Source organism: Polypterus senegalus, chromosome 1 (assembly GCF_016835505.1).
Source record: "Polypterus senegalus isolate Bchr_013 chromosome 1, ASM1683550v1, whole genome shotgun sequence".
NCBI lineage: Eukaryota > Metazoa > Chordata > Cladistia > Polypteriformes > Polypteridae > Polypterus > Polypterus senegalus.
In genome coordinates, this window is record NC_053154.1 from 190,520,476 (window position 1) to 190,547,418 (window position 26,943).

At 42.3% G+C, this 26,943-nt stretch overlaps 1 protein-coding gene across 4 annotated transcripts in view; it reads left to right on the forward strand.

The window, feature by feature from the left end:
- fgf12a (fibroblast growth factor 12a) overlaps positions 1-26,943 on the forward strand; it is a 267,383-nt gene that overhangs the window by 144,948 nt on the left and 95,492 nt on the right. For 3 of the 4 annotated variants that reach the window (XM_039765627.1, XM_039765620.1, XM_039765611.1), the window contains 2 exons: positions 20,692-20,802; positions 24,874-24,977. In XM_039765627.1, the coding sequence (XP_039621561.1) occupies positions 20,692-20,802; positions 24,874-24,977 (215 nt within the window). Of the gene's footprint in view, positions 1-14,570; positions 15,612-20,691; positions 20,803-24,873; positions 24,978-26,943 lie in introns of those variants that run through there. The other variant, XM_039765605.1, reaches the window with a different exon arrangement.

The window sequence follows — 26,943 nt, forward strand, 5'->3', positions numbered from 1 at the left end:
GTGAATGTGTTAGAGAGAATATGTGTGTGTCTGACAGAAAAAGCAAATGAATGATTAAATGAGTTAGGGAAAGGAGGAGCTAGGAAATGAATGAATAAATGAGAGCAACTGAATAACTGAGTGAATACAGCTGAGTGAGAGCATGCAAGTAGATGAATGAGTGAGTGTTTAAGAGAGAGAAAGCAAAAGACATGAAGGAGGGAATGTGAAAATGGGTACAAATAATCAAGTGACAGAAAGATGATGTGAAAGGGAGTGAATGCCACTCAAAGAAAATTAACCTGTCTTGGTTAAACACGCACCCTACATGATGGGCATCTCCATTTGCTTTGTGAGCTAAGGAGCAGTGCAAATTTGAGAGTAAAGCTGTGGAGCACTGCCTTATTTATGAATGTGTAGAACCTGACCAGATGAACAGGAACATGGACACAGACCTCTGTAAGGCGCTGTTGCTTTTTAAACTGGACACAAACAAGGGTTTGGCAGCTGGTAGAGATCAAAGTGTGGCAATGTTCCTCTTAACGTGGACACAGACCAGTGAGTGAATGGCACGATTTCTTTTACTATGGAGAAAGATCAATATGTGGCATCATTGCATTTAACATGGGACACAGATCAATATGTGGCACTATTTCTTTTAATGTGGACAACCAAGCACAAGTAGTGGGCCCTCTTGTGGTGTAATGTAGCAAACCCCTGTGATTATTTGGGGAAAAATGGAGAAAAGGGTCCAGACGTTAAAAATGGCACAAAGATAAATGTGATGTTATAATATTGATGTCATGCTGTAGAGAAAAGCTGCCGTTTAATAATGCACACTGGGAGGCATACAAGTTTAATCTGTACTCATCACCGCGGAGAGTGCAGGCAGGCTCACTACTCTTGGTCGCCATTTGCCTTGCATGGAGAGTGCTGCTTTTGTGTGTCATGAATTTTGTAAAAGCAGAAGCCTAAATAAATAAGCAGATTTCTGAGCACAGCTATTAAAAGCAGACAAGGGTAAAGAAATCCTGGTTGGCTTGCATGCATTTCCCTTGCCCCCACCTCACCCCCAAAACCCCATCCACTTTCGCCTTCAGGGTGACCTCTGTTGAGATGCCATCTGCGCCTCTTCCAGACAGCTAGGCTTTAAAAGCAGGTCAAGTCGCACCAAGCTAACCTGGGAGCAAAAGGTTACACTGGAGAAGAATCTTTAGTTCAGGAGACACTGTCAGGAAACACCACCACTATGTGACCCTGGCTGTGAGGATACTGGACCTGCCAATGTCTAATAGGCAGACTCATATGAATTGTTTGCAAGATGGTTATTGTCACCCTTATAGTTTATGCATATTACGGGACGAAGTGACATAAAAGTGCTGCATGAGGACCTTACAATTCACAAATGGAAGCTACCCAATGCTCTTCAGAAAAAAAAAAAAAAAAAAAAAGTTTCCCCCAGTTATAATACATAATATGACCAGCAGATGGTGCTGATCGACATAACCGCACTCTTTCCATGGCTCTCACAAATGATGAAAGATGACTGTGACCTGTCCACCTAACTCAGAGAGCCATCAAGGCAACTAGCAACAGACCTGACCAGAATCCTAGAGCTGCTTCTACAGACCTTCCATCCTGTGGACACTTTTCTGCTTTTTTAGTTTTGTTGGCCCAGAATATCATTCAAAGTTGGACTTACAAGAAGACCTTGATTGCTTTTTATTTTTTTATGAGGAAAGTTCTTTTTTCAGTCACTTGCAAAGATATGTGAAAAAAGAAACATTTGTATTCTTAAATATTTGATGAACGCCAATGGACTGAGAGCATGTGGAGAAAAAAGCCTTGAAGAAATGAAGGGAGAAGGACGAGGTGCTGTGCATAGCAGATGAGCGCTTTTTTTACTGTAAGAAACATTGCCAGGAGAAATGCAGCGAGACTTAAACGTGGGCTCAGTTTGGGTGAGAGAACGTGGGAGTGAGTGGGTGGAGCACACACGCATGCTACTGCACCCTCTACTGCAGCTGACTTTTCCCAGCATGCATCATTTCGGGTTAAGTTTCAGGGTCAGTAAACAAATAAGGGATACAGTGATATCACGGTCCTTTCTGGACTGGTAACCCTTGCAGACAAAATGTAGGCAGGCACAAACTTTCTGCTTTTAATGTGTCCCAACAATCTTTGGACTGTTAGTACTGTGGGGTCACTGACATTGTTCAAATGATAGGTTGTGACATTCTTTGTGTGAGAAGCTACTGTTGTCACTGATCTGTCAAGGCCACCAATATGGTGACCTATAAAAGCATGTAGTTTATAACCTCTATGATATCTCAAACCAGTACGTGTTGTCAGAAACCTCCTGTCACAGGGTTGTAGATGCTGTAGGCCATCATTTCTATGAGGTTTAAGGCATTAGATGGATCATGACCTTCCTGATGTCACTTATTTGCTATCCTACTGAGTCCCTGACATTGTAATGTTACAAGCGTACGGTCTACTCCAGAAAGCTAAACTCCCAAAACCTGATATGTGCATTGACTCTTGAAATGCCGTCACTGTGATGATGCAGATCCGATTTTGAAGAAGACGCCACATAACGCTAAGAGGACAACTAACAGCTTATATCCAATAGATGGGACAAAACGTTTGGTTTAATAAGCTTTCATTATCTGCAGTCTCCTTTTTGATTACTAGAACCAAGACATCATGCTTTGTGAATCCTCCAATTCCTAACGTCTTTCTGATTTTGATTGTTTCGCTTACATGCTGCCTCAATTGTAATCCTTATTTTGCTTAGCTGAGCTGTTCCTGGCTGTTACCACTTTTCACCACTGGGCGACAGCACAGACCACGTTTCGTTTATCTCCGAGCGGCTCTGTCGTGGCTTACAGATGGTCAGACTGTACAGCAGGGGCACATAGCGTCCTTCACGCAGCTGTGACATCGGCGAGTCCGCGGCGCTGTCACAGATACCCAGTGACCCCCAGTGAGCGTTTCTCTACGCCTGTCATTGTGAACAACGTATTACATACACGTCTGGTAGGGAAAAGGGAGATGGGATTCACTCAGAAGAAATTGATTGCAAAGCGAGTTTTCGTTTGTAGTAATAGGGTTATGTATTTAAAAACTGTAAAAGGAGATCACAGAGATAGAAACCCAGTAAGCTCTCCAAAGACAAAATACTCCCCCTTATCCTTTAACAATGCTTACTATAACAATTAACAATCGTGTACTAACTTACCTCATTCACCAATATCCCAATAAAAAAATAAAGAGCATCAAATAAAAAATAACGCATAAAGCAACAACCAACATTACCCCATGCAAGCAGCTTCAGTAATTTCCCCGGATAGCTATTAAAAGTTTAATTAAAACCCAACGATCTAATAAAACTGTAAATAATTCAAATCTGGGTTTAGGGCTTAGTTTTACTGTTAATGGGAACAACACAGCAACAGATTCAATGGACAGAACCGAAATCCGCAGCAGTCAAGCAATTCTACAGATAGCTAATACTAGAAGCGGAACCGTTACCATCGTTAGAAGCTCGATCCTTAGAAACCACCGATGATTCACAGCTGTCTGCGGTCTGATAAACTCCATTCATTACACGTTGACCCTTTAACCTCATATATCCGGTAAAAAGACACAGACAATGGACAAAGTGAACGCAGGTCTCCGGAGCTGTGACGAAGAAGCGCGGTCCACACCTCTGATTATTTTGCTGTGGACACTTTATTACCGTATCTTTATTAGCATCGGATGCTTACTTCCACGAATTTGCTGCTAAGAAAATGAAGGGGTGGCATAATTTATTATAATGATCGCTACGCATTGGTCGAATTCGGACTTGAATATGAATTTCAAAGTCTTAGCTTCTGTTACATTGATGTCATTGGTAATTTAACAAAAAAAAAAATTGATAAACTCTACTAATCCAATCCATCGCTGATGTCACATACACAGATTGTCGCTCGAAGCACATTTGGAGCCCGTGGAGTTTGGGGGAGATTTAGGGGCTGGGAGACTGCGCCCCTTGGTTAGGTTTACACGACTGGCGCTCGCGCCTTTAGCAACATAAACTGCGTCTCTGCATACGTAACACGCAGTTTGCGCAGCGCTCGCCATTTAACTTCTCTCTCTATCTCTTTTTTCCGGGTGTACCTGTGCCGCCCCTAGCAATATGTCGCACACTGTATACCTAAATCCGCCACCTACGTACACCCCACTATCGAACACGCGGCCAATTCCAAGTCGGCAGTTCTCATCACCAGGAAATGTTTTGGGAATGGATGAAAAAGCAGGACACACAAGGAGAACATGCAGCGTTAAATGTGAGCAGACAAGTAAATAAATAAATACATAAATGAAGCTCCAGATGGAAAGGCACAGGGGCTGTTTAAGAATAGCTAGAGGGACTTCTCAAGAAGGCACTTTCGGAATGCACTTTTTTTTTTACAGTTTTGTCTTTTTCTTTGTAAAAGAAAAACGTTTTGAGACGAAGTGTAACACCGAGCTCTTTGATTTCCCTCAGCTCTCCTCCGAAAAGAATCTAACAATTTCTGGCAACATTGCCGGAGGCGGAGAAAAAAAAAAGACAAAGGAAGAAAAAATATAGTTAGATGTTTGCTCCACCAGCGGCTTAAGAGGTCAGTGAGAAAATAAAATCTGCAGGAGGGAGGAGTAACACATTTAAAAAGTTTATTTCTGAATTAGTCCGTTTTCATGTTCTCCTAGTCTTGTGACTATTTAGCCTGCTTATTAGGTGTTTATTCCCGGTGTCCTCATACAATTCCAAGGTACCACTGCAGTCTTTAGACCTTCGTTAGGTTTTAACATCATTTCAGTAGATTTCCTGAAGTCTGATTTGCTTAAGTATCACATGTCAATATTTTCTGTTGGAAACCAATCAAATATTGCTATTCTGAAATAAGATATCCGTGCTGCCAGTCCTCCATACTTTAACATCTATAACGTATGACTTTATCCCTGGAGAGTGTTGTCTTATCTCATTATTTAGCAGTTTTACCTTACATGATCATATCTTACAATCATGGCCTACCTTGTAAATTTACAGTACCCGCTGGTGAATCTGATGCTCAATATCTAGCAGCCCTTATGTGCACTTACAGCAAAATGGCCATGGTGAAATGGACTCTTTTGTTGCACATATGGAAATGCATATATACACCTTTAAGTGTTACTTCTGTACTAAAAGAGTTCATTTAACATTAGTTGTGTTGCTGTGCAGATCTTGTTAACCAGCTTTATTTGATAGCATTTAAAGTTTTTCCTCTCATCTGTTTAACAGTTTGTCAGATTGCATCTTATAGAACTGGGACGTTCTCCTGTTGGGACCTGGAGAATTACAGAGGTTGCTGGTTTTCATACCAACCCACTTTCTTAATTTGTTTCTGATTTCAGAACTTTTTTTTTTTTAATTCTTTGGGTACTCAGGGTTTTCATTGTGGCATGTGAGCCCACTATTACATTGTAGATTTGTCTGTACCAAGAATATCATCCATAGGATTTGTGGATTAGAGCAGATTAATAATTCTATGTACTTCAAGTTTTCTCTTTCCTTTAATTTCTAAAAATTTGATCCAAACATGACACACATAAGTATAAAGGAGAATAAGTCAGATGGTGAACTGTTTCTCATTCTGTCTCACTGTTAATTGTCCGCTAATTAAGAAAATAAGAAACTGTTCAAGTGAATGGATCTGTTTTGGACTATTAGCAGCCATTAGAAGATTCAAAATCTTAACAAGCACTCAATAAAAATCAACCACAAAAATGTACCTTGAGCAGTAATGGCTTCTTCAGTATAGATTGGCTTTCAATTAAGAAGCTGAACTGAAACCATGATGTACAGTCCTCCTGGACAGAACTTGAGGACACCTCAAGTGGAAAGAGATACTTAGAGACGGAGCCCATCAGTTTGCAGGATTTTCTTCCATTAATCCTTACCTGCCTGAGTTTTGTCCAGTCATTTTGTTTTTTAATATTGTTCAGCCTATGCTCCTTTAAGGCTGATCATGCTATTCATGTTTCTTTCCTGGGAGCTGACCCTGCCAGCTTCAATTTTATCCGTTAGAATTTGATATTGCTAAATTTCTTAGTCCTACAAAACACTTAAATTGATCTGGCAGATCAAGACTTTTTATCTTACAGATGACTTGACTTAGAGTCTGATCCTGTCAGTGATCTCTATCATGCATTGTCAGTTTATGGACTCTGGTCTTTGAATTATGTACTGAAAAGTAATCCAGCAGACAATGTAACATTGAATAGGGCAACAGAAACATTTACATTGATCCGTTGTTCACTTTATGAACTTAATTTCTCCACTAAAGGGTGGCCCCTTTCTAGCAGGCTTTTGTAATCCTGACTGGTATATATCAGGGCACATTTACCCTTAGTGTCAACCAGTAAACTAGCTAATAAGGCAGAGTGGTGGCTCTGAGGCTAGGGATCTGCACTGGCAAACGGAAGGTTGCCGGTTCGTATCCCATAAATGCCAATAAGGACTCTGCTCTGTTGGGCCCTTGAGCAAGGCCCTTAACCTGCAATTGCTGAGCGCTTTAAATAGTGAGAAAAGCGCTATATAAATATAAAGAATTATTATTATTAATACAGATGTCCTTGAGTCTCAGGAGGAAATCAGAGTGGCCATAAAATATCTGCTTGGAGATCTCAGGCATGGATTTGAAGACAGTGGTGAGGTGGCTCCGCTTACCTCTGTGCCACCATGATGTCCTTTTCAATATCCAGCTGTTTTCTGAATTTACTAAATCTACTTTAGGATTACAGGAGCTGGATTATATATAAGCAGTGTGGGACACATGGCTAGGGCCAAAACGAGATTGGGTGCCAGTCTACCTCTGGGCTCAGGGTCAAGTCAAAGTAATCTACATGTCTCTAGAATGTTGGTGGGGGAGTGCAGCACTCAAAGGAAAATCCACACAGACACAGGGCCAACATGAACACTCCACAAAGACATTATTAGTAGCAGTCGTAGTGGTGTCTCATGCACAGAGTATGGTGAAAGTCTTACATGCAGCACATTGCTTTACATACCTCATAGTGTGCCCTCTTATGAACTTTAGCCCCTCAAAATCAGGCTTATGGACTGCAGGCCTGATATTTGACAAATTTGTAACTGCTCTTTACTGCCCTCCAAAGGAAGTGGCACTGAATGCCATTGAGGTGTCCATCCCTTTTCAATTCTGTGTTGTTTCATTTATCTGAAAATGAAACTTAAGGTGTATTTATGAATAAGAGGGCTGCTCCAGTGATCTGACATCAACACATCTGTCTCAGATCTAAATTATGCCCACCTTTTATTTATAGAATTTAAAGGCACTTTCAGAATGCACATTTTTAAAGTCTATCTCTTATAGAATTTAAAGGACATACAACCATGTTTCGAAGAAGACAATTCAAGAGTATTAGCATTTAAAAGGAAATTTCAATAAAGACATGTAAATGATTTACACTAGAGTATTAGATGCAAGGTTTCAAAGAAGCAAGTGTTTACTTTCTGTGTGTCTTCAGTTGCAGTCTGTACAAACCATACACCTGTAAACAGAAGCTATTAAGACCATTTATGTCCCAATCCCCTGGCAATGAAAGCACCAGTTTACCCAGCAAAATGGATGATATAGAGGATCATAGTGCAAAACTGGAAGAAATTTGAGACAAAATAATGTCTGGGGAATTAGAGGCACCTCCTTCCTTCTTGGGCAGTTTGCTTTCTTTTTCGTATTAGCCCATTCCTTCAGACATAGTGAGATGTGGCTCAAATCCTGACCCGACTATATATGTGGAGTTTGCATGTTCTTCCTGTGTCTTTAGGGGTTTTCTCAGACCACTGCATTTTTCCTCCCATATCCCATAGATGTATGATTCTTAACTGTCTTGTAATGAGTGACTGTGTGTATGTACAATACGTGGACCTTGTTAAAGAGTAGTCCTCCATACAAGACTGGTGTCTTGTGTCATATGCTGCTACAATGAGCTGTCCATCCATCCATCCCCTTCTGCTTATCCGAGGTCAGGTCGCGGGGGCAGCAGCTTGAGCAGAGATGCCCAGACTTCCCTCTCACCAGCCACTTCTTCCAGCTCTTCCGGGGGAATCCCGAGGTGTTCCCAGGCCAGCCGGGAGACACAGTGTCTCCAGTGTGTCCTGGGTCTTCCCCGGGGCCTCCTCCCGGTTGGACGTGCCCGGAACACCTTGCCAGGGAGGCGTCCAGGAGGCATCCTGATCAGATGTCCGAGCCACCTCATCTGAGTCCCCTTGATGCGGAGGAGCAGCGGCTCTACTCTGAGCCCCTCCCGGATGACTAAGCTGCTTCTCACCCTATCTTTAAGGGAAAGTCCAGACACCCTGCGGAGAAAACTCATTTCAGCCGCTTGTATTCGCGATCTCGTTCTTTCGGTCACTACCCATAGCTCATGACCATAGGTGAGGGTAGGAGCGTAGATCGACTGGTAAATTGAGAGCTTTGCCTTACGGCTCAGCTCCTTTTTCACCATGACAGACCGATGCAGAGCCCACATCACTACGGATGCTGCACCGATCCACCTGTCGATCTAACGCTCCATTCTTCACTCACTCGTGAACAAGACCCCGAGATACTTGAACTCCTCCACTTGGGGCAGGATCTCGCTCCCAACCCTGAGAGGGCACTCCACCCTTTTCCAGCTGAGGACCATGGTCTTGGATTTGGAGGTGCTGATTCCCATCCCAGCCGCTTCACACTCAACTGCAAACCAATTCAGAGAGAGCTGAAGATCACAGCCTGAAGAAGCAAACAGGACAACATCATCTGCAAAAAGCAGTGACCCAATCCTGAGTCCACCAAACCCGACCCCCTTAACACCCTGGCTGCGCCTAGAAATACTGTCCATAAAAGTTATGAACAGAATCAGTGACAAAGGGCAGCCCTGGCGGAGTCCAACTCTCACTGGAAACGGGTTTGACTTACTGCAATGTGGACCAAGGTCTGACACTGGTTGTACAGGGACCGAACAGCCCTTATCAGGGGGTCTGATACCCCATACTCCCGGAGCACCCCCTACAGGATTCCCCAAGGGACATGGTCAAACGCCTTTTCCAAGTCCACAAAACACATGTAGACTGGTTGGGCAAACTCTCATGCACCATCCAGGACCCTGATAAGGGTGTAGAGCTGATCCACTGTTCCACGACCAGGACGAAAACCACACTGTTCCTCCTGAATACGAGGTTCGACTATCCGGGACCCTCCTCTCCAGAACCCCGAATAGACTTTTCCGGGAGGCTGAGGAGTGTGATCCTCTGTAGTTGGAACACACCCTCCGGTCCCCCTTTTTAAAGAGGGGGACCACCACCCTGGTCTGCCAATCCAGAGGCACTGTCCCTGATGTCCATGCGATATTGCAGAGACGTGTCAACCAAGACAGTCCTACAACATCCAGAGCCTTGAGGAACTCTGGGTGTATCTCATCCACCCCCGGGGCCCTGCCACCAAGGAGTTTTCTAACCACCTCGGTGACCTCAGTCCCAGAGATGGGGGAGCCCCCCTCCGAGTCACCAGGCTCTGCTTCCTCATTGGAAAGCATGTTAGTGGGATTGAGCCCCCCACCGACCCACAACATCCCGAGTTGAGGTCAGCAGCGCAAAATCCCCACCATATACAGTGTTGAGACTGCACTGTTACCCCCTCCTGAGACGTTGGATGGTGGACCAGAATCTCCTCCAAGCCGTCCTAAAGTTGTTCTCCATGGCCTCCCCAAACTCCTCCCATGCCTGAGTTTTTGCCTCAGCAACCACCAAAGCCGCATTCTGCTTAGCCTGCCGGCACCTATTAGCTGCCTCCATAGTCCCACAGGACAAAAGGGTCCGGTAGGACTCCTTCTTCAGCTTGATGGCATCCCTCACCATTGTTGTCCACCAACGGGTTCGGGGATAGCCGCCACGACAGGCACCGACCACCTTACGGCCACAGCTCCGGTCAGACGCCTCAAAAATAGAGGCACGGAACATGGCCAATTCGGACTCAATGTCCCCACCTCCCTCGGGGCGGGTTGAAGTTCTGCCGGAGGTGTGAGTTGAAGCTACTTCTGGCAGGGGACTCTGCCAGACGTTCCCAGCAGACCCTCACAACACGTTTGGGCCTACCAGGCCTGACCGGCATCCTCCCCCACCATCGAAGCCTACTCACCACCAGGTGGTGATCAGTTGACAGCTCCACCCCTCTCTTCACCCAAGTGTCCAAGACATGTGGCTGTAAGTCCGACGACACAACCACAAAGTCGATCATCGAACTGAGGCCTAGGGTGTCCTGGTGCCAAGTGCACATATGAAAACCCCTTTGCTTGAACATTGTGTTCATTATGGACAATCCGTGATGAGCACAGAAGTCTAATAACAAAACACCGCTTGGGTTCAGATTGGGGGGGCCATTCCTCCCAATCACACCCTTCCAGGTCTCACTGTCATTGCCCACGTGAGCATTGAAGTCTCCCAGCAGTACGAAGGAGTCCCCAGAAGGTATGCCCTCTAGCACCCCTTCCAGGGACTCCAAACAGGGTGTGTACTCCAAACTGCTGTTTGGCGCATACGCACAAACAACAGTTAGGACCCGTCCCCCCCACTCAAAGACGGAAGGAGGATACCCTCTCATCCACTGGAGTAAACCCCAATGAACAGGCTCCAAGTCGGGGGGCAATAAGTATGCCCACACCTGCTCAGCGCCTCTCATTGGGGGCAACTCCAGAGTGGTAGAGAGTCCAGCCCCTCTCAAGGAGATTGGTTCCAGAGTCCAAGCTGTCCGTCAAGGTGAGCCCGACTATATCTAGCCGGAACCTCTCGACCTCGCACTAGCTCAGGCTCCTTCCCCTTCAGAGAGGTGACATTCCCCGTCCCAAGAGCCAGCTTCTGTAGCCGAGGATTGGACTGCCAAGGTCCCCACCTTCTGCCACCACCGAAATCACACTGCACACGACCTCCTTGGCCTCTCCTACAGGTGGTGAGCCCATGGGAAGGGGGACCCATGTTGTCTCTTCTGGCTGTGCCCGGCCAAGCCCCATGGGTGCAGGCCTGGCCACCAGGCGCTCGCCATCGAGCCCCACCTTCAGGCCTGGCTCCAGAGGGGGGCCCCAGTGACCCGGGTCTGGGTGAAGGAAAACTTTGTCCAAGGTTTTTGTTCTTCATAGGAGGTTTGGTTGAACCACTCTTTGTCTCATCCCTCATCTAGCTGTCTCCTGAGCTGTCTCCTCTGAAACCCTACATCTGGATTTTAATAACTGATGAATAGATATAGAGAATAGACACATCTCCTCACCTTCAAAACCTTTTTATCTAGTATTGAGCTATTTTATGGCCACTCATTAAAATGCGTTCTTCTCTAGTCAAACAAATGAAGACTTCTCAGTTTAGCTCCCCTGCCTCTGGCCCATCTATAAAGTGAAGACATCTCAGCCCTGCAACTAACTTTACTGCCTGTGCTGTATTACATTATATAGTTATATATTATGATGGATTCATCTTCTTCTGTTCATCTTAATGGAACTTTCCTTAATGCAGGTGTCCAGTTTTCAGAGTGGACACTGCTGTTTTTCTCTGCAGTTTCCTTGATGCATTTTAGTAGCATAAGAGTGACAGCTTTAGACTGTAAAGCACAAAGCTGGCGCATCTGATCGCACCATAGATTGCCAGTATGATTCACATCATCTGCCTTTCCTCCAGTTCTATAAATATGGAAACACTTGTTCTTTACCTTAAAAGCTTATGGCAATGATTTTCATTCTAGCCAATTTACAATAGAGTAGACACATGTCTGTCTCTTTATATAGTTTGCATCCTGCCTAGCACCAGACCAGTGTGTAGCCATTAATTAAATTAGACCCATTTCTGTCACCACCCTACTCAAGGCTGCTGTCTTGCCATGCACCCAATACCACTGGGGTGAGCTTCTCCCTGCATCCCTTAAACAGATAAGCAGGATATGAGATAATTGGACTGGTGGACAATTCTTTTACTCCGCACAGAGAGTATCAGTTAAGAGTGGACATTTAATTACAATAAATAGCTTCAACTAGACCAGAGCAATAAATGGCACAATAAAGCAATAAATGTTTAAACGATTGTTTAAAAGAGCAGGGACACATTTTCAAAGCACACACAAAAGTCCACTGGGTAAAGAAGAGTGCATTTAAAATGCAAATAATTCAAACATAAGCATTAATATGCACACACTAAGTGTACAGAATGCATTTGGATGTAGTTTCTCATATTTGTTTTATATGGTGTACAGTAGGAATATAGCTGGCATTGACGCAGAAGTGACTGCTGTTACCACAAACATGCAAGAAATGTCCAGTTTTATCAAAAGTCGTTCATCAGCAAGGCTAAAAAAGTTACATAAGAGAAGCACTGAGAAAGGCATGCTCAGTACAGAATAAAGGTGAGAACTTTATACCATGTTTCATTCTCATAATTCTTATGTCTGCGATTTTTCCTGTCGGGTTACTTATTTCTCCCTCTACTGAATTCATTGCAATGTTCAGAGTAAATTTCTTGCTGATCAAATCACTTGGCTGTGAAAACTCTGTTCCTCAGTTTCTTGTTGGTTCATGTCTAACATGAGAATTCTTGAAGACTTACTGGCTGTATTAACTAGTTCAATGCCACCATTTTAAAGAGCAATAGGCAGTTATCCAAGCAAGACCTACACTTTCAAAGCATGACGGGTCTTAAAGATTGACATTAAAAAAGTGAAATAGAAATGGCAGCATGCATGTTTGGGTATCTATCTATCTATCTATCTATCTATCTATCTATCTATCTATCTATCTATCTATCTATCTATCTATCTATCTATCTATCTATCTATCTATCTATCTTATTAATTCTATTGCCTTTATTCTTACATTTTATCTTTTTTTAAATCTGAATATGTGTCATATTATTGGTGCCAAGACAGGAAATATTAATAATTATTAATACTTAAAACTTAATAATAATTAAAATAATTAATAATTATTTATTATTATTAATAATTAAAACTTATTATTATAGTTTCTCAATACACAGCCCTTTCAGTTCAAATGTGAGTTATCCAAGTATAGATTTTAATATAATCCTAACCCTAACTCTAATCCTAACCCTACTTTTATTAGATTAGATGCACGTGGCTGTTAATTTTGGGAGTGTGTGACCTGTGATGAACTGATGTCCCTCTCAGTGCCAGTTCAAGTCTTCCACCCAATGCCGCCAGACAATGTCCACCATTAACCTGAATTACAAAACCTGGGTAATTAATTGTTTGCATTAATGTCTGATTCATTAATTTAATCCACCCATCCATCCATCCATTATCCAACCCACTATATCCTAACTACAGGGTCACGGGGGTCTGCTGGAGCCAATCCCAGCCAACATAGGGTGCAAGGCAGGAAACAAACCCCAGGCATGGCGCCAGCCCACCGCAGGGCGCGCGCACACACACACACACACACACACACTAGGGACAATTTAGAATCGCCAATGCACCTGATCTGCATGTCTTTGGACTGTGGGAGGAAACTGGAGCACCCGGAGGAAACCCACACAGACACGGGGAGAACATGCAGGGAGGACCTGAGAAGCCACCATGCCGCCCTCATTAATTTTAACACTGCCTTAATAGTTTTAAAGGCATTATGTTAGTGTTAATAAACTTGAATAGAACTAATGTTTGTAATCTTTAAAAAAAAAAAACATCCCAACCCCTAACCTTGGCCTTCGGTATTTCATTCAGCACAATAAAGCTTCCACTGCTCCAAGATAATTCTAAAGAGCAATTCAATATAAGAACGATTTTTGGTTCCTAAAAGAACCAAATGAACAGTTTCAAAGCTCAAATAACCAATTTCATGTGCAAAGACCCCTCCCCACAATAAAATGGTTCTTTGTGAAGCATTGGTTCTACGAAGTACCACACAATGTAGAAAAGTGCGATTTTAGGACCATTTTTCTTAAGTGTCCTAGCAAAGGTCCTCATGATATGACAAACTGGCGGTGGTGCTGTCACGTTGAGAGATTTCATTTAATCAGATTTACTGGAGGAGTCACAAAGTGAGTGGCTTTGTGATTTGGCAATATTTTCTCAACGCTCTCTAAATCTAGTTTTCCTTTCTACTTAAGTGGTCGCTTATCCCCCATTTCTCACTCCACCGCGCACCTTTTCAAAATGCACGTATTACTGGCATTGATTTTCAAACTACAAATCTTACTTTCGAAAAAAAAAACAAAAACGGGGTTGGGATCGCTGCCATAGTCATAGCATCTTTAAACAATCTAGCTCCCTTTCAGTTTTCCTCACCCTGTACTTTTTATCACCCTCCTCCTCACCGTGTGAACCTTTGATGTTCTCACTCTTCACCCTCACACTTTCCAGACATGCACTCTCTTCAGTGAGCCACACGTCTCTCTCCCTCTCTCTCTCTCCCTCTCTCTCTCTCTCCCCCTCTCCCTCTCTCTCTCTCACACACACAGAATTTCTCATCCGAACCTCAATCACGTAGGATTGCGTAGAGATACAGAGCTGCAAGCGCTACACAGAGCGAACATCAGGGAGAAGGAACCACACGTCCGGAAGCAGACCAGCTGCTCGAAAACAGCATAACAGAAATAAAGAGAGTCCGGCAGGGCAGGTGTCCGTAACGGTGCCCTCCTGGTGGGAGCCCCAATGCTGTGTTAGGTGGCCAGGACACCACTGTATCGACATAACTGCACATCTCCTCTGCGTATTTTCTGCCAGTCGGCTCACATCTGCCGGACGTGGGCTGGGCGGGCATTGGGATTTGAAGAAGTTGGGGGTGCCAGGAAACGAGAGAAAAAAAAAACGAGGGCAGAGACGCGTCAAAAGTTATGCCACTGTGAAACGTGCAGGCGTGGCACGCGGGAAAACCATGGCATTGTAGCGCCCCAAGGAAAGTTCGGCTGTCGTGCCTCGAGAGACGGCCACCCGAGCGAATGCCAGCTCAGTGCCGGGATGATACCTACTCGAGAGTGAGCACGGTTGTGCATGGAGGACAGCACGCTTTGCGCAGGGATTACTACTGGATTCCTTTACATCGCGTGACAGAGATCCTGGGGGCTCACCCACCTACCTGGAAATCATTCTTATTGTCCTTCGCCGGAGATTAAGCGCACGTGGGAACCCCTGGCTCCATGTTGTCCACACGCGCCCCCTTCTTTCGGATTCCGGGGGGTTTCCATTGGATGTAAACTATGATGCCGGACCTGCTACCTGTATCCGTTTCGCCCCTCTAACAGATATAACCTATCTTTCTACCTCTAGCTATTGATCGTGCAGGACACCCCTTGTGATGACAGGCTAACTGGACCCCGGACTGGTTTTGCGACCTTTAGGGATCTCATAGGGGCTACGTTTTGTTGGTTATGGCGGCGGCGATTGCCAGCTCGCTTATCCGCCAGAAACGGCAGGCCAGGGAGTCCAATAGCGATCGTGTAACCACTTCGAAACGCCGAACGAGTCCCAGCAAGGACGGACGATCTCTGTGCGAGAGGCATGTGCTGGGGGTCTTCAGCAAAGTGCGTTTCTGCAGCGGCAGGAAGAGACCCGTCAGGCGGAGACCAGGTGAGTGTTACCTACCACAATTAGGGAGGTTGTAGTTCGTTCGATTCTTTAAATTGTACACAGTTCTTCGTCTTCTACTATTTTGAACCCCGGGTGAGAAGAACCTAGTAAATGGTTGAAGTTATACAAGGTAGGTGGCGCTCCAGATAAACGTAAACTTCTTATTGGGCAGCAGCGCTCTGACCAGTGTTGATAAGCGTTGGGGATCAAACCGTCTTAATGGTCGAACATTGGCTGATTCCAATAGTAACAAATTGTTAATAGTTTATCCTTCTTAATGCCGTTGCACATGTTTTCTTACATTTTTAGTTCTGCAGAGAAATTTAGCCAACGGGTGATAAACAAGAACGAGTCCTGGACGGGATACCACCCAGATGTATACTATTCAGTCACATTGTCTTACAGACACTCGTCGGCAGACTGAGTGCTAAAGATGGGCACTGAAATCCAGACTTTGAACGAATCAATGATGGGACTTGACCAGCATTCCTCTGCGGAATGCACGTGTCACAGCTTCCTCAGGGTCACGTCGTCGCAGAGCAGAATTTGTTTCCACCACACCTCCCTAAACTCACAGTATTTAGGTAGAGAAATTCTGCTCGTGTATCCTGCTCTTTGGCCAAATTAAACAGGAGTGTGGCTTTAAACCATTTATCTGTTAGCAAACACTGACATGAGTAATAAGAAGGTATTTTATTTACCGTTATGTTCTCACCCCGTTCAAGGTTTTTACCTCTGGGATGTCCTGTAGTGCTTTTTTATTGTATTGTTTTAATATCACACTTAAAAAATAACACTGCAGGATACTGAGCGCTGACAGGATCAGACTCCCAGGAGGGAAATCTTTCAGACACAGAAATTTGGCAATGCAAGGTCAGACACAAAGGATGTAAACCTACAGAATACTAAAGCAGGACAGGAAGAGAATGCAAAGAGTGAAGATAGCCACTGTATAATCCTGAAATCTAAGGAGATACCTGCAGTAAGGATTTCATTCTGTAGGATACTTTCATTTTTTAGGTTAAGTTTATTATAGTGCAGAAGAAGAACCTCAAAACTTAAAATGATTAAAACAACTTTTTAGTTGCAGTCTGTCATCTTTAGGGCATTAAAACTGCACTTAAGTATTTTATACAGAATCTATAATTAAAATCTATTGAAGTCTGTTATTTGGATAGATAATTTTATACATTTTATCTCTATCTATCTATCTATCTATCTATCTATCTATCTATCTATCTATCTATCTATCTATCTATCTATCTATCTATCTATCTATCTATATTTAAATTTATATATTTATATTTATGTGTTTATATTTATATAAAATACATCCATTCATTTCCTAAACCCACTTATCCAAAACCAGCTGGAGCCTATCCCAGCATGCATCAGGCACAAGGCAGGAACAATTCCTGGACATACAGTATTTACTGTATTACACATAACAAATTCAAAAAAAGCTCATACATTGTAGTTTATTTACAGTATATCTCTGTATTATAAGCTGATGGCTCCCAGACCATCAGCTACAGTTAAAGGAGACTTAGCTGATTCTTCTGCTCTTAGCTTTAAACACTAAACCAATAGTTCATGTTATCCCATGAAGCAGGCCAGCTTTTTGTATATAAATCTATAGGTTTACTATTTTATGTTGTTTTACCTTTTCATTTTTCTTACATCATACACTTGGTTTGAATGAGTACTTCCATGATGTAAAACCTGCCCTTGAAATATTGCTGTTCTGTGTTAAATGGCGCTTTTACGAAATAAAAATTGGCTGTGTTAAATGAACTTTTATACTGTCAAATGCGATTCTTAAAAGTATATATATAGAAATAATGAATTAATATACTGTGCATACACTAGCTGTGCTTGTTGTCTAAGGAGGGCTGAAATCTCAGTAATCAATGTACACCTCACCATTAATGTTTGCAATGCTCCATCTACTAGAATATATTTTATAATGTGAAGAGTAATGAAATGCATTACATTTTGTCATTTCAAAGGATGGCACATGAAAAACATTTGTAGTAAAAAAAAATAATTACTACAAATATTTGTACCATCTGCTGGAATGACAAATGCAATGCATATATTTTTGTTATATGTCATTTGGTATGGGATTTGTAAAAGTAGTGTTAATGTTTGCGATTTGTAATTTGTTGGAATAAAAAATGTAATGCATTTTATTACTACAGTACAAGTGTTTGTGATGCGCCATCTGTTGGAATGCCAGAGACATACAAACTGAATGGACACACAGACACTTATCCTTTTATTAAAGTGCATATATACGTAAAGTGTTAGTATACAACTGCCACGTCTTAGCTTAAAGATACAGGAAATTGCTATCAGCCACCTTGAATTCAGGCCTTACAAATCTGTCCATCCATTTAATTTGTTATCCGGTTAGCCTGGTCAGGGTTACAGCGAGACGGTGAATATCCCAGCAGTATTTGAAATAAGGCAGAAACTGACACTGGACAGGGTGCCAATCCACTGGCTTTAAGGAATACATGTTTGCATTGTGGATTTTGTCTTGAATATTTATTGGCTTGCTTGATATGATGCAGATTGGCCCTGCAGATTAGCTAAGCAGGGTGTCACTTAGACATGGAAGATGTGCTGAGTACCTTTTCAATGCAGTTGCTATATTATTGTCAAGTTCTGCCTCCTCTTATCGTTACATAGATTTGTCAGTAATTGTAGAATGGGGAGAAATTTCTATGAGGATTAGCTCTAAAGTGACAATGGTGCCAATCGCTCTGGGGACATACTGATTTGCCTTCCTTAAAATATCTATGTTTGTGGTGAAAGCATGAAACCTATCTGAGAGTGGATGATTTCTTCATCTATCATGAGTTGAGGTAAGTCCTATTGTCAAAACCTGAAGTAGCACCCGTTGAAAGTCCTGGTGTTCTAAAGTCCAGTGACATTGTTTGTTTTTTAGTTTTGATCAGGTTTGCCGATGATGACTGTCTTTGTGTATGGCAATAAGTAACCAAATAAAAAAGCAAACGTTTTGGATGTTTAACAGACTTCACTCATCTCCAGCACATCTCCAGCATTAACCTGTATGCTCCGAGTGGATAAAGCAAGTGGCACAGCTGACAAAAAAATGAAAGAGAGAGAAAAACACTCACTTAGCTACTCTCTGAGCAACAAGCGCAGCTTTTTATTTATTGTAGCTCTATTTTTATTTTTAGGCGGCAAATCTTTTAAAAGAACAACAGCTGCTCATGAATTAGTGTTCAGCAAATTAGCCTGTAGGAAATTAGCTTGCCAGCGCAGCGAATGAGTGACGGCACAGTTCGGAAGCACCTCAGCCCACATATCCTGACTGTAGGCTGAAATGCCAGCTGAAACAAAACAAGCGATTTCTCTGTCAAGCTAGCTATTTATTTAATGGCCTATCAACAGCTCCTGTGGGGTAAACCCCTCATCTTAGAGGGCGTTAGTATGGATTCTGTGGTCTTTTTTCACTTGCTAAGTGGCAGGATCTGCTGTACGAGCTTCGTCAATGAAGAGAATTTTCAAAGTTGTCAGACTGGTGTGTTCCCATATTGCTGACTCCTGGCCATTATATGATGTACAAAAAGCATCAAGTTGTCTTTTTTCAACACACATGAGTAACGTCTGAATAGACCAGTTTCCTGGATATGCTCAGAAGTCCTGTATTTTGTGGTAATAATTTTTTTCTTTTATGTTTTTGTGCCCAGAGCTCTCTAGTTAACTGAGTGGCAATAATGCCCAGTAGTTTTCATCTACAGTAGATGGAATTACTTTATCCACATTGTGATTACTGTGTCCTCTGTGGAGCTTATTTGTGATGGTTATTTCTGTAAGTAAAGCTGCTGTGCTCATTGGTGGGCATTTGAGTGCCACCAGTATCTGCATAGTTCCTATTCCCAGTAGGGCACTGATTTATGGCAAGTACTGAGCCACTGTGTGATTCTTATTAATGTTCAGTGCTACCATATGCCTGCTACTGAACTTCTTTATAACTTTGATTTCTTCAGAGTGTGAATCTTGTGCTGAGTTGTGAGAATCTGTGTGGAATAAATCTTGATGCTGTGGTGCCACTCATTTTTGCATAAGCTCTGCCCAGTGTTGTGGATCTGTATGGAATTGATTTCTGCCTGGTTTGGAATTTATGCACATCTGTGTGCCAGTAAAATCTACATAGTAATGTCTAGTAGTAGGCATCTGTAGTAACATTTTTGCAGAGTTAAAATTTTGTGCCCAGCAGTGGCAGTTTGTGACAATGGTTACTGCACAATGTTACACACAGTGCAGATCATGCTTAAATCACTAGAATCTGCACAGTCTGAATATTGTGTCCTTAGTTGGCATCTTGATGTGTGGTTTTCTGCAGAGTTTGACCATTTTGCCCATTGGTGCATATCCATGTTTTGTCAATGTCTCCATGCAAGGGGGTGTCTGCATTAATTTGCTTGTTCTGCTCAGTTTTATTATTGTGTCTTAAGTTGTGTGTCGATCCCCCAATTGGTTATTTTTTTCTTCAGTCTGTAGAGCATAGTGATGCCCATCTTCCTGTTCTGGATCTTTCTGTACAGCGTGCCCTGTTAAACTCAGTGCTGGGCACTGGTGTGCAATTTAATTTTTCAGACTGCTGTTTGCTGCATTTGTCCCAGCACCTCCATTTCTGCACACTCGTATCTTCTTAACGGCTCTACTGGGTTAATTTCACAGCCCAGCACCCAGGTGGCGTGGTGGTTTGCACTGCCATTTAAATTCATTTCCTGACCATTCAGATCTCCCCATGTCTGTGCTGGTTTTCCCGCAGGTACTTTGTTTTCTCTCCACACACCAAAAGACTTGCTGGTCAGGTTGATTGGCAGCTACAAATTGGACCTTTGTGGACATGTGTGCATAAATGGACCCAGTGAAGAAATGGCACCCCATCCAGTTTTGCCTCCTGTCTTGCAGTAAGTGCTAGCTGGACGGCCCTGAAATGAATTAAGTGGGTTTGAAAATGTTATGTTACCTTCTTACTGACCTAAGGGGGCTCTTGGCTCTTGACAGTCAGTGATGCTCCTCTTGTTTTATTTTCCAGAACCCCAACTGAAAGGAATTGTCACCCGGTTATTCAGCCAGCAAGGATTCTTTCTGCAGATGCATCCTGATGGCACTATTGATGGAACGAAGGATGAGAACAGTGACTACAGTAAGTTCATGTGTCAGGCTTTGTGTTGCTAAAGAAATTACAGGCAGCTCCTTTCTCCTCTTCATCTCCTGTGGGAGTTTCATTGTCTATTTTGACAAAATGGGTTTTTATTGCACTTTTTATAGTGTAATGAAGGCATGGATGTACGGTAGTCTTATGAATTCATCAGACCCCCATGATAGAGGCATTAAATGAGCGTGTTTCTGAGCACATGGTTGCATTATGGCATGAGAGAATTGTTGAGGGGGTCATGGCATGGCCAGTTGGCTGTATTGTGCACATTTCAGATTACATTTTGTTATATAACCTAGGAAAGCTTCAAACACCCATGAATGGTCAGAACAGAACAAAAGCATCCTGCAGCAGAGTGAATGGTGTGGACAGCCAGGCGGTGGTCCGCAGACGGGCTGGCTTCTGTGATGGATCGTGGGAGCAGAATGATTGATTACATCCATTGGCTTTCATTATCTCTGGTAAAATGGTCTGTTTTCAGACGATGGCTCACTGCAGTGTGCCGGGTACGAAGACAAGCTGAAGATATGGCAGCAGGGAGAGTGCCAGGGCTGCTCTTTATTGTCTCCATCCTTTATTTGCATAGAAGAGAGCAAAGTTGTGTTTTTCTCTTAATGTGCTGGAAGACTCTGAATAATAAATGAGTTTGGAATATGCTGCAGGAGCTGGGGAGCTGACTGAGCACACAGTGGGAAAAGAGAATTACTCAAGGAAAGAGTTGAGAGTGGCTGGTGGTCCAGGGTTCTATAATACTTATTTGCATTGGTATCAGAGGGTCAAATCACATGCATTCTGGGTGATGTGGTTCTGCATGATTGGTATCTAATGCACATATCACATATAAAAGAAACAGGACAGTGATACACATACTGTCACACATGGAGCACACATGTATATGTATGTGCATAAACATATATTCTACACACACAGTTAATCAGAAACTTCACAATATTCATCAGCCTTAATAATTGCCTTGCCCAAATAATGTCACTCATTCAGCAACTATTTTTTTCCATTATCTGTGATGTCCAAGGGGCAGTATTGTTGCTTCCCAGTGCAGATAACATAACATGTAACTTTCTGAAACCTACTGGATCCAATTCAAGGCTGCAGGGCACAGAGCAGATGCCAGTTTCATGTCTAGCTAGACTGACACCTGCATGAAGTCTGCATGGGTCTTTGTGGCTTCAAGACTATCATCAGGCTGATAGATGTCTTTTAATGGTCTTGTCAGGATGATTCCTGTATAATGTACACAGTTACCAGGATAAACTTTACTCTCTTCTGAGTAAATACAGTGCCTTTAAGAATTATTCACTTCCTTGGGAGTTTTCACATTTTATTATTATACAGAATTAAATCACAGTGGATTTCATTTGTTTTTTTGGATAAAGCTCAACAGACAAAGACTCCTGCCATTGTTAAAGTGATCAAATTAATTACAAGCATAAAACACAAAATAACGGATTGCATAATTATCCACCAAATTCATCATAGTATTTAGCTTTTCTCTTTTGGCTACTGTGACAGCACTGAGTCTCCGTGCATAGGTCTCTCTGTCAACTCTGGTCATCTGGACATTACAATTATTCCCCCCATTTTTCCTTGCAAAATTGTTCAAGTTCTGTCAGGTTGCATAGAAATCATGAGTGGACAGCCTTTCGAAGTCTTGACACAATTTCTAAGTTGCATTGACATTTATTTGGACTCTGACTTGACCTCTTCAGGACATTTGCATTTCTGTTTTTAAGTCATTCCTGTGAGGCTTTGGCTTTATTCTTGGAGTTATTGTCTTCCTGGAAAACAAATCTTCTAAGATGCAGGTTAGGATTTCCTTGTATTTTGCTGCATTCATTTTACCCTCTACCCTCACAAGCCTTCCAGGGCTTACTACAGAGGAGCATCCCCACGTCATGATGTTGACATCACCATGTTTAACAGTGGGAATGGCATATTTTTCAAAATCTGTAGAGTTAGGCTAATGCCAAACATGGCATTTAGTCAGATGGCCTAAAAACCTACATTTAGATCTTATCAGCCCTTTGAATCTTCTTTCAGCTGATTTCAGAGTCTCCCCATGTGCTTTCTGACAAACTCTAGCCAATATGCACAGTCTCTCCGATCTGACCACTGTAACTTGCAACTCCTTCAGTGTAATCATAGGCCTCTTTCACTGGTCTTCTTCTTAAATGATCACCCCGTTTTTGTGGACAGCCTGCTTTAAGAAGATTTACAGCTATGCCATGCTCTTTCCATTTCTTAATGATTGATTTAACTCAACTCCAATGAGATATTCAGTTACTTGGATATTTTCTTGTCTCCATCCCCTGACTTGTGCATTTCATTCACCTTTTAACACAGGTTGCTTGGAGTGTTCTTTTGTCTTCATTGTGTAGGTTAGGCCACAATACTAACTCAGCACAAGTTGCCATTGTGTGCTAAGAACTCTTTAGGTTCACTTTGAAATTTCTGCACAATATACATTTATTTATTTTATTTATTTTTGAGTTGATTGACTATAATTTGTCCAGTGTATGCTTATTTTTTATGTTTTTGCTGCTCTAAGCATCAAAATTACCCTCAGGAATTAATAAAGTTTATCTAGTCTAATCTAATAAGGTGCATTTATACTACTATCAACTGAAGCCTCAGACAGGTGATCTCCATTGAGCTAATTATGTGACCTCTAAAACCAATTGACTGTGCCAGTGATGGTTCAGATGCATCATATTAAAGGTGCGAATACTTATGTGATCAATTATTTTGTGTTTTATATGTGTAATTAATTGAAATCATTTTGCTGTGATCTGTTTTCACTTTAACATTAAAAAGTAATTTTGAGTTATCAGTAGCAAAAATGGCAAATTAATTACACTGTGACTCCATGTTGTTTAACAATGAAATGTGAAAATGTCCAAGGGGTGAATACTTTTTATAGGCACTGTAGGTGAGGGAAATTGATTTGATGACCTCCTTAAAGGGCACCTTTGTTTTCATTCATGTAGTTGAAGACAGTCTGGTGATGATGTGCAGATATTCTTGTGTGATTTGAACAGGCCATCATGGCTTCTGTCAGTTTGAAGAATTCTGTTACGCAGCTTGAATATGACAGCAAAATGCATTGTTGCAGTTATGAGTTTCTGCCTGTCTACTCAGCTTCCAAATGAAATATTTAAATGGAGAATGTTCCTTGAGGTTAGTAAGTATGTTCTGCACTTGTAAATACTTTATATGTGCATACACTCACCCATGAACAGCTACAGAGTGCTCATACTGAAATGTCGTGCACCTTAAAATATGTTTAATATGCACATGTTTACAGTGCTAACATACAGTACAGCACTCACACATACTGTACTTCTACATATACAAAACATACATACAGGTCCATTGCTCACACACATACAGTAAGTATAGTGTTCTTGAACATACAGTATATAAATGCTCAAGTATACACACAAACACTTTGAAATACGCAGCATGCCAGCAGGAGTTGCCTTTTTTGTGGTACTAAGCAGGAAGGCAAGTGGCTAAACCACCTCGTCTGGGAAAGAATGGCAGAGTCCGCAGTGTAAAGGTGCAAATCGGTAGACTTGTTTTGTTTTTTTCTGTATTCTTTATATTCTCTCCTGTGCTTTTTATCATTCATAACAAACAGTCTCCTTGGCATCATTCCAGGCGCAGAGATGCCACAAGGGCACTGTTTCTTCACAATATGCCTGCTCTAGAAACAATTATCTAATGTACGTATACACACACAGTGCTTACACTTACACTATCTCTACATTCTGGTATACACATTTACAGAGTTTGCTCACACACATTTACAGCATCTGTATACAAGTGATTTGCATATACAGTACAGTAGATATCACACACACACACACACACACACACACACACACACACACACACACACACACACACACACACACACACACACACACACACACATACTCTTTCGATTTGGAGGCCTTGGGACAACTGACTGCTGTAATCTTTTAGTGTTGTTTGCCACCAGAAGGAGGTGCCAATGACTCTCTTTTGTCTCTCTTGCAGCCCTGTTTAATCTAATCCCAGTGGGACTGCGAGTGGTTGCCATTCAGGGTGTGAAGGCGGGTTTATATGCAGCGATGAACGCAGAAGGATTCCTCTATAGCTCAGTAAGTAAGCCTTTGCCTTGGAGATGATACTTGGGAGGGCTTGTTTGAAATGGGTCAGTCCAGTAAAATGAACTGAGTAGATGGGAGAAAAAAAAGCTGCTCAGAAACAGAAAGGTTTACACGCAAAATAAACATGGTGCTTCTAGGTAATCTTCTATCATGCTGGTCATAGTATTACAATCCACGTTACCAGCCGTTCCATGTTTTACAGAAAAGAGGGCAGCTGGTTTTCCATAGAGTGCCTAACTATCACCCATTAGCCATGTAGTAGCACAGGGCTGGTTTCCATTCCTAGAGAGTGCCAAAATCCACAGTGCCATGGGGGAGGCCTACTGTTTAATTGATTCCATTAAATTGGAAGCGTTGCCCTCCCACACATCTTGCTAGACAGGTGAATGTCAGCTTTAATTAATGTCTCCAGTTGCAGTGAATCCCTCTGTGAGTGCTGCCTTGGCCTCGACTGCAGATTGACTTTGTCTCCACTCAAATCCAGGCAGTTTTCAAAGTCAGACTGCAGAAGGTCCTACCTTTCCTTTCCAAAAAAGCGCCACTGAGAGATGATTATACCATCAATCTTCTGCTGCCATGATGGCACAGGGTTTGGAGTGTGAATATTCAGGTTCATCATTTAATGACTTCTCTTTTATGTACTAATTCAACAGCTATTCAAATAGTCAGAATAATTTTATTACAAGAGTCTCATGCTCTTGACCACAGGTGCCCAGGACTTTGAAATGTCTTCTCTCAAAGACCTTATGGAGTTATACACAAGTCTCCAGCTTAAGTCCAGTGGATGTTCTGACAGCTTCTGATCTGATCTTTCAGGCATCTAAAGCTACAAGCTTTATAGTCTATGGGAACTCTTGGACTTAAACTCTGGTGTATGGAGTCTGCAGGCCTGCAACTCTGCTTTTAGGAGGCTCTGAAATTAGAAGATATGTCTTTGCGGGCTCTCATTTTTAAACTCTCGTCTTTGGGACCTTTATGAAACCAGGTTGGGTGATTTACAGATTGTTTTTTGAGAGGTTTTACATGTCTAATCTCTTTGAAGCTTTAGAGTTGTTCACTTCAGTTGTTTTGGTAGTTTTAATGTACAAATCCGTCACTGGTATGGTTTCCAGCTACAGTTTTTAAGACCTCCAACTGTATTGTTTGTTGGTCTGAGCCTGGACATTTGCAATTTTCAGGTCTAGCCATTTGAGGTTGTTGTTGTCTCACATCTTCTTCTTTGTGAGTTTTAGTGTCAATGAGTCTCGGTTTCAAGACTTCCAGCTGTGATATTTACTGTTTGTGGAGGTTTGTTTGGCTTGCAGGGACTTTGAAAGTATACATTTTGGAGCCTTTAATATCCACAATCATTTCCATGCCCCCTGGATACACCTCATTATAATTTTTGGGTTGCTTTTGAATCTTGAATTTTTCAGCTTTGAAATATTCTGCCTCAGCCCTTTGGGGACTATGGGGACACCAGACTCCAGTCTTTGAGTTTTTATGGTTTCCATATTTCGTATTTAGGATAACCAACTCCTGAACCTACTGTTTGTAGAGTCCTCTCTTTACAGACTTTTTGAAATGGTTTTGGCCTCTTTATTTTCATTCCTTTTTGTATATGTTCTCTAATGTTTAGATGTGTTGGTATCCCAATTTTTTATGTCTAGGAACTTTTGCTTCTGTTATTTGATGATTGTGGAGCCAGCAGTTCCAGTTTTGTGTGAGCTTTGTAATGTCTCACAGTTTAGGAGCTTCAAAGTGTCCAATTCCAGGGCATCTTTGACATCATAAGTGTCAATCTCTTATATGGTATTCACACTAGTCTTTCACTTATTTGGTGTCTCCAGGGTTAATATTTTGGGGCTGTGGAGTCTGATGTTCAGGGAAGTCCAATTATTGGGTACATCATGATATTTTGATCCGAATATATAATATGTGCAGTAGTAGTTGGAGTATTGTCGCGTGTACAGAATTC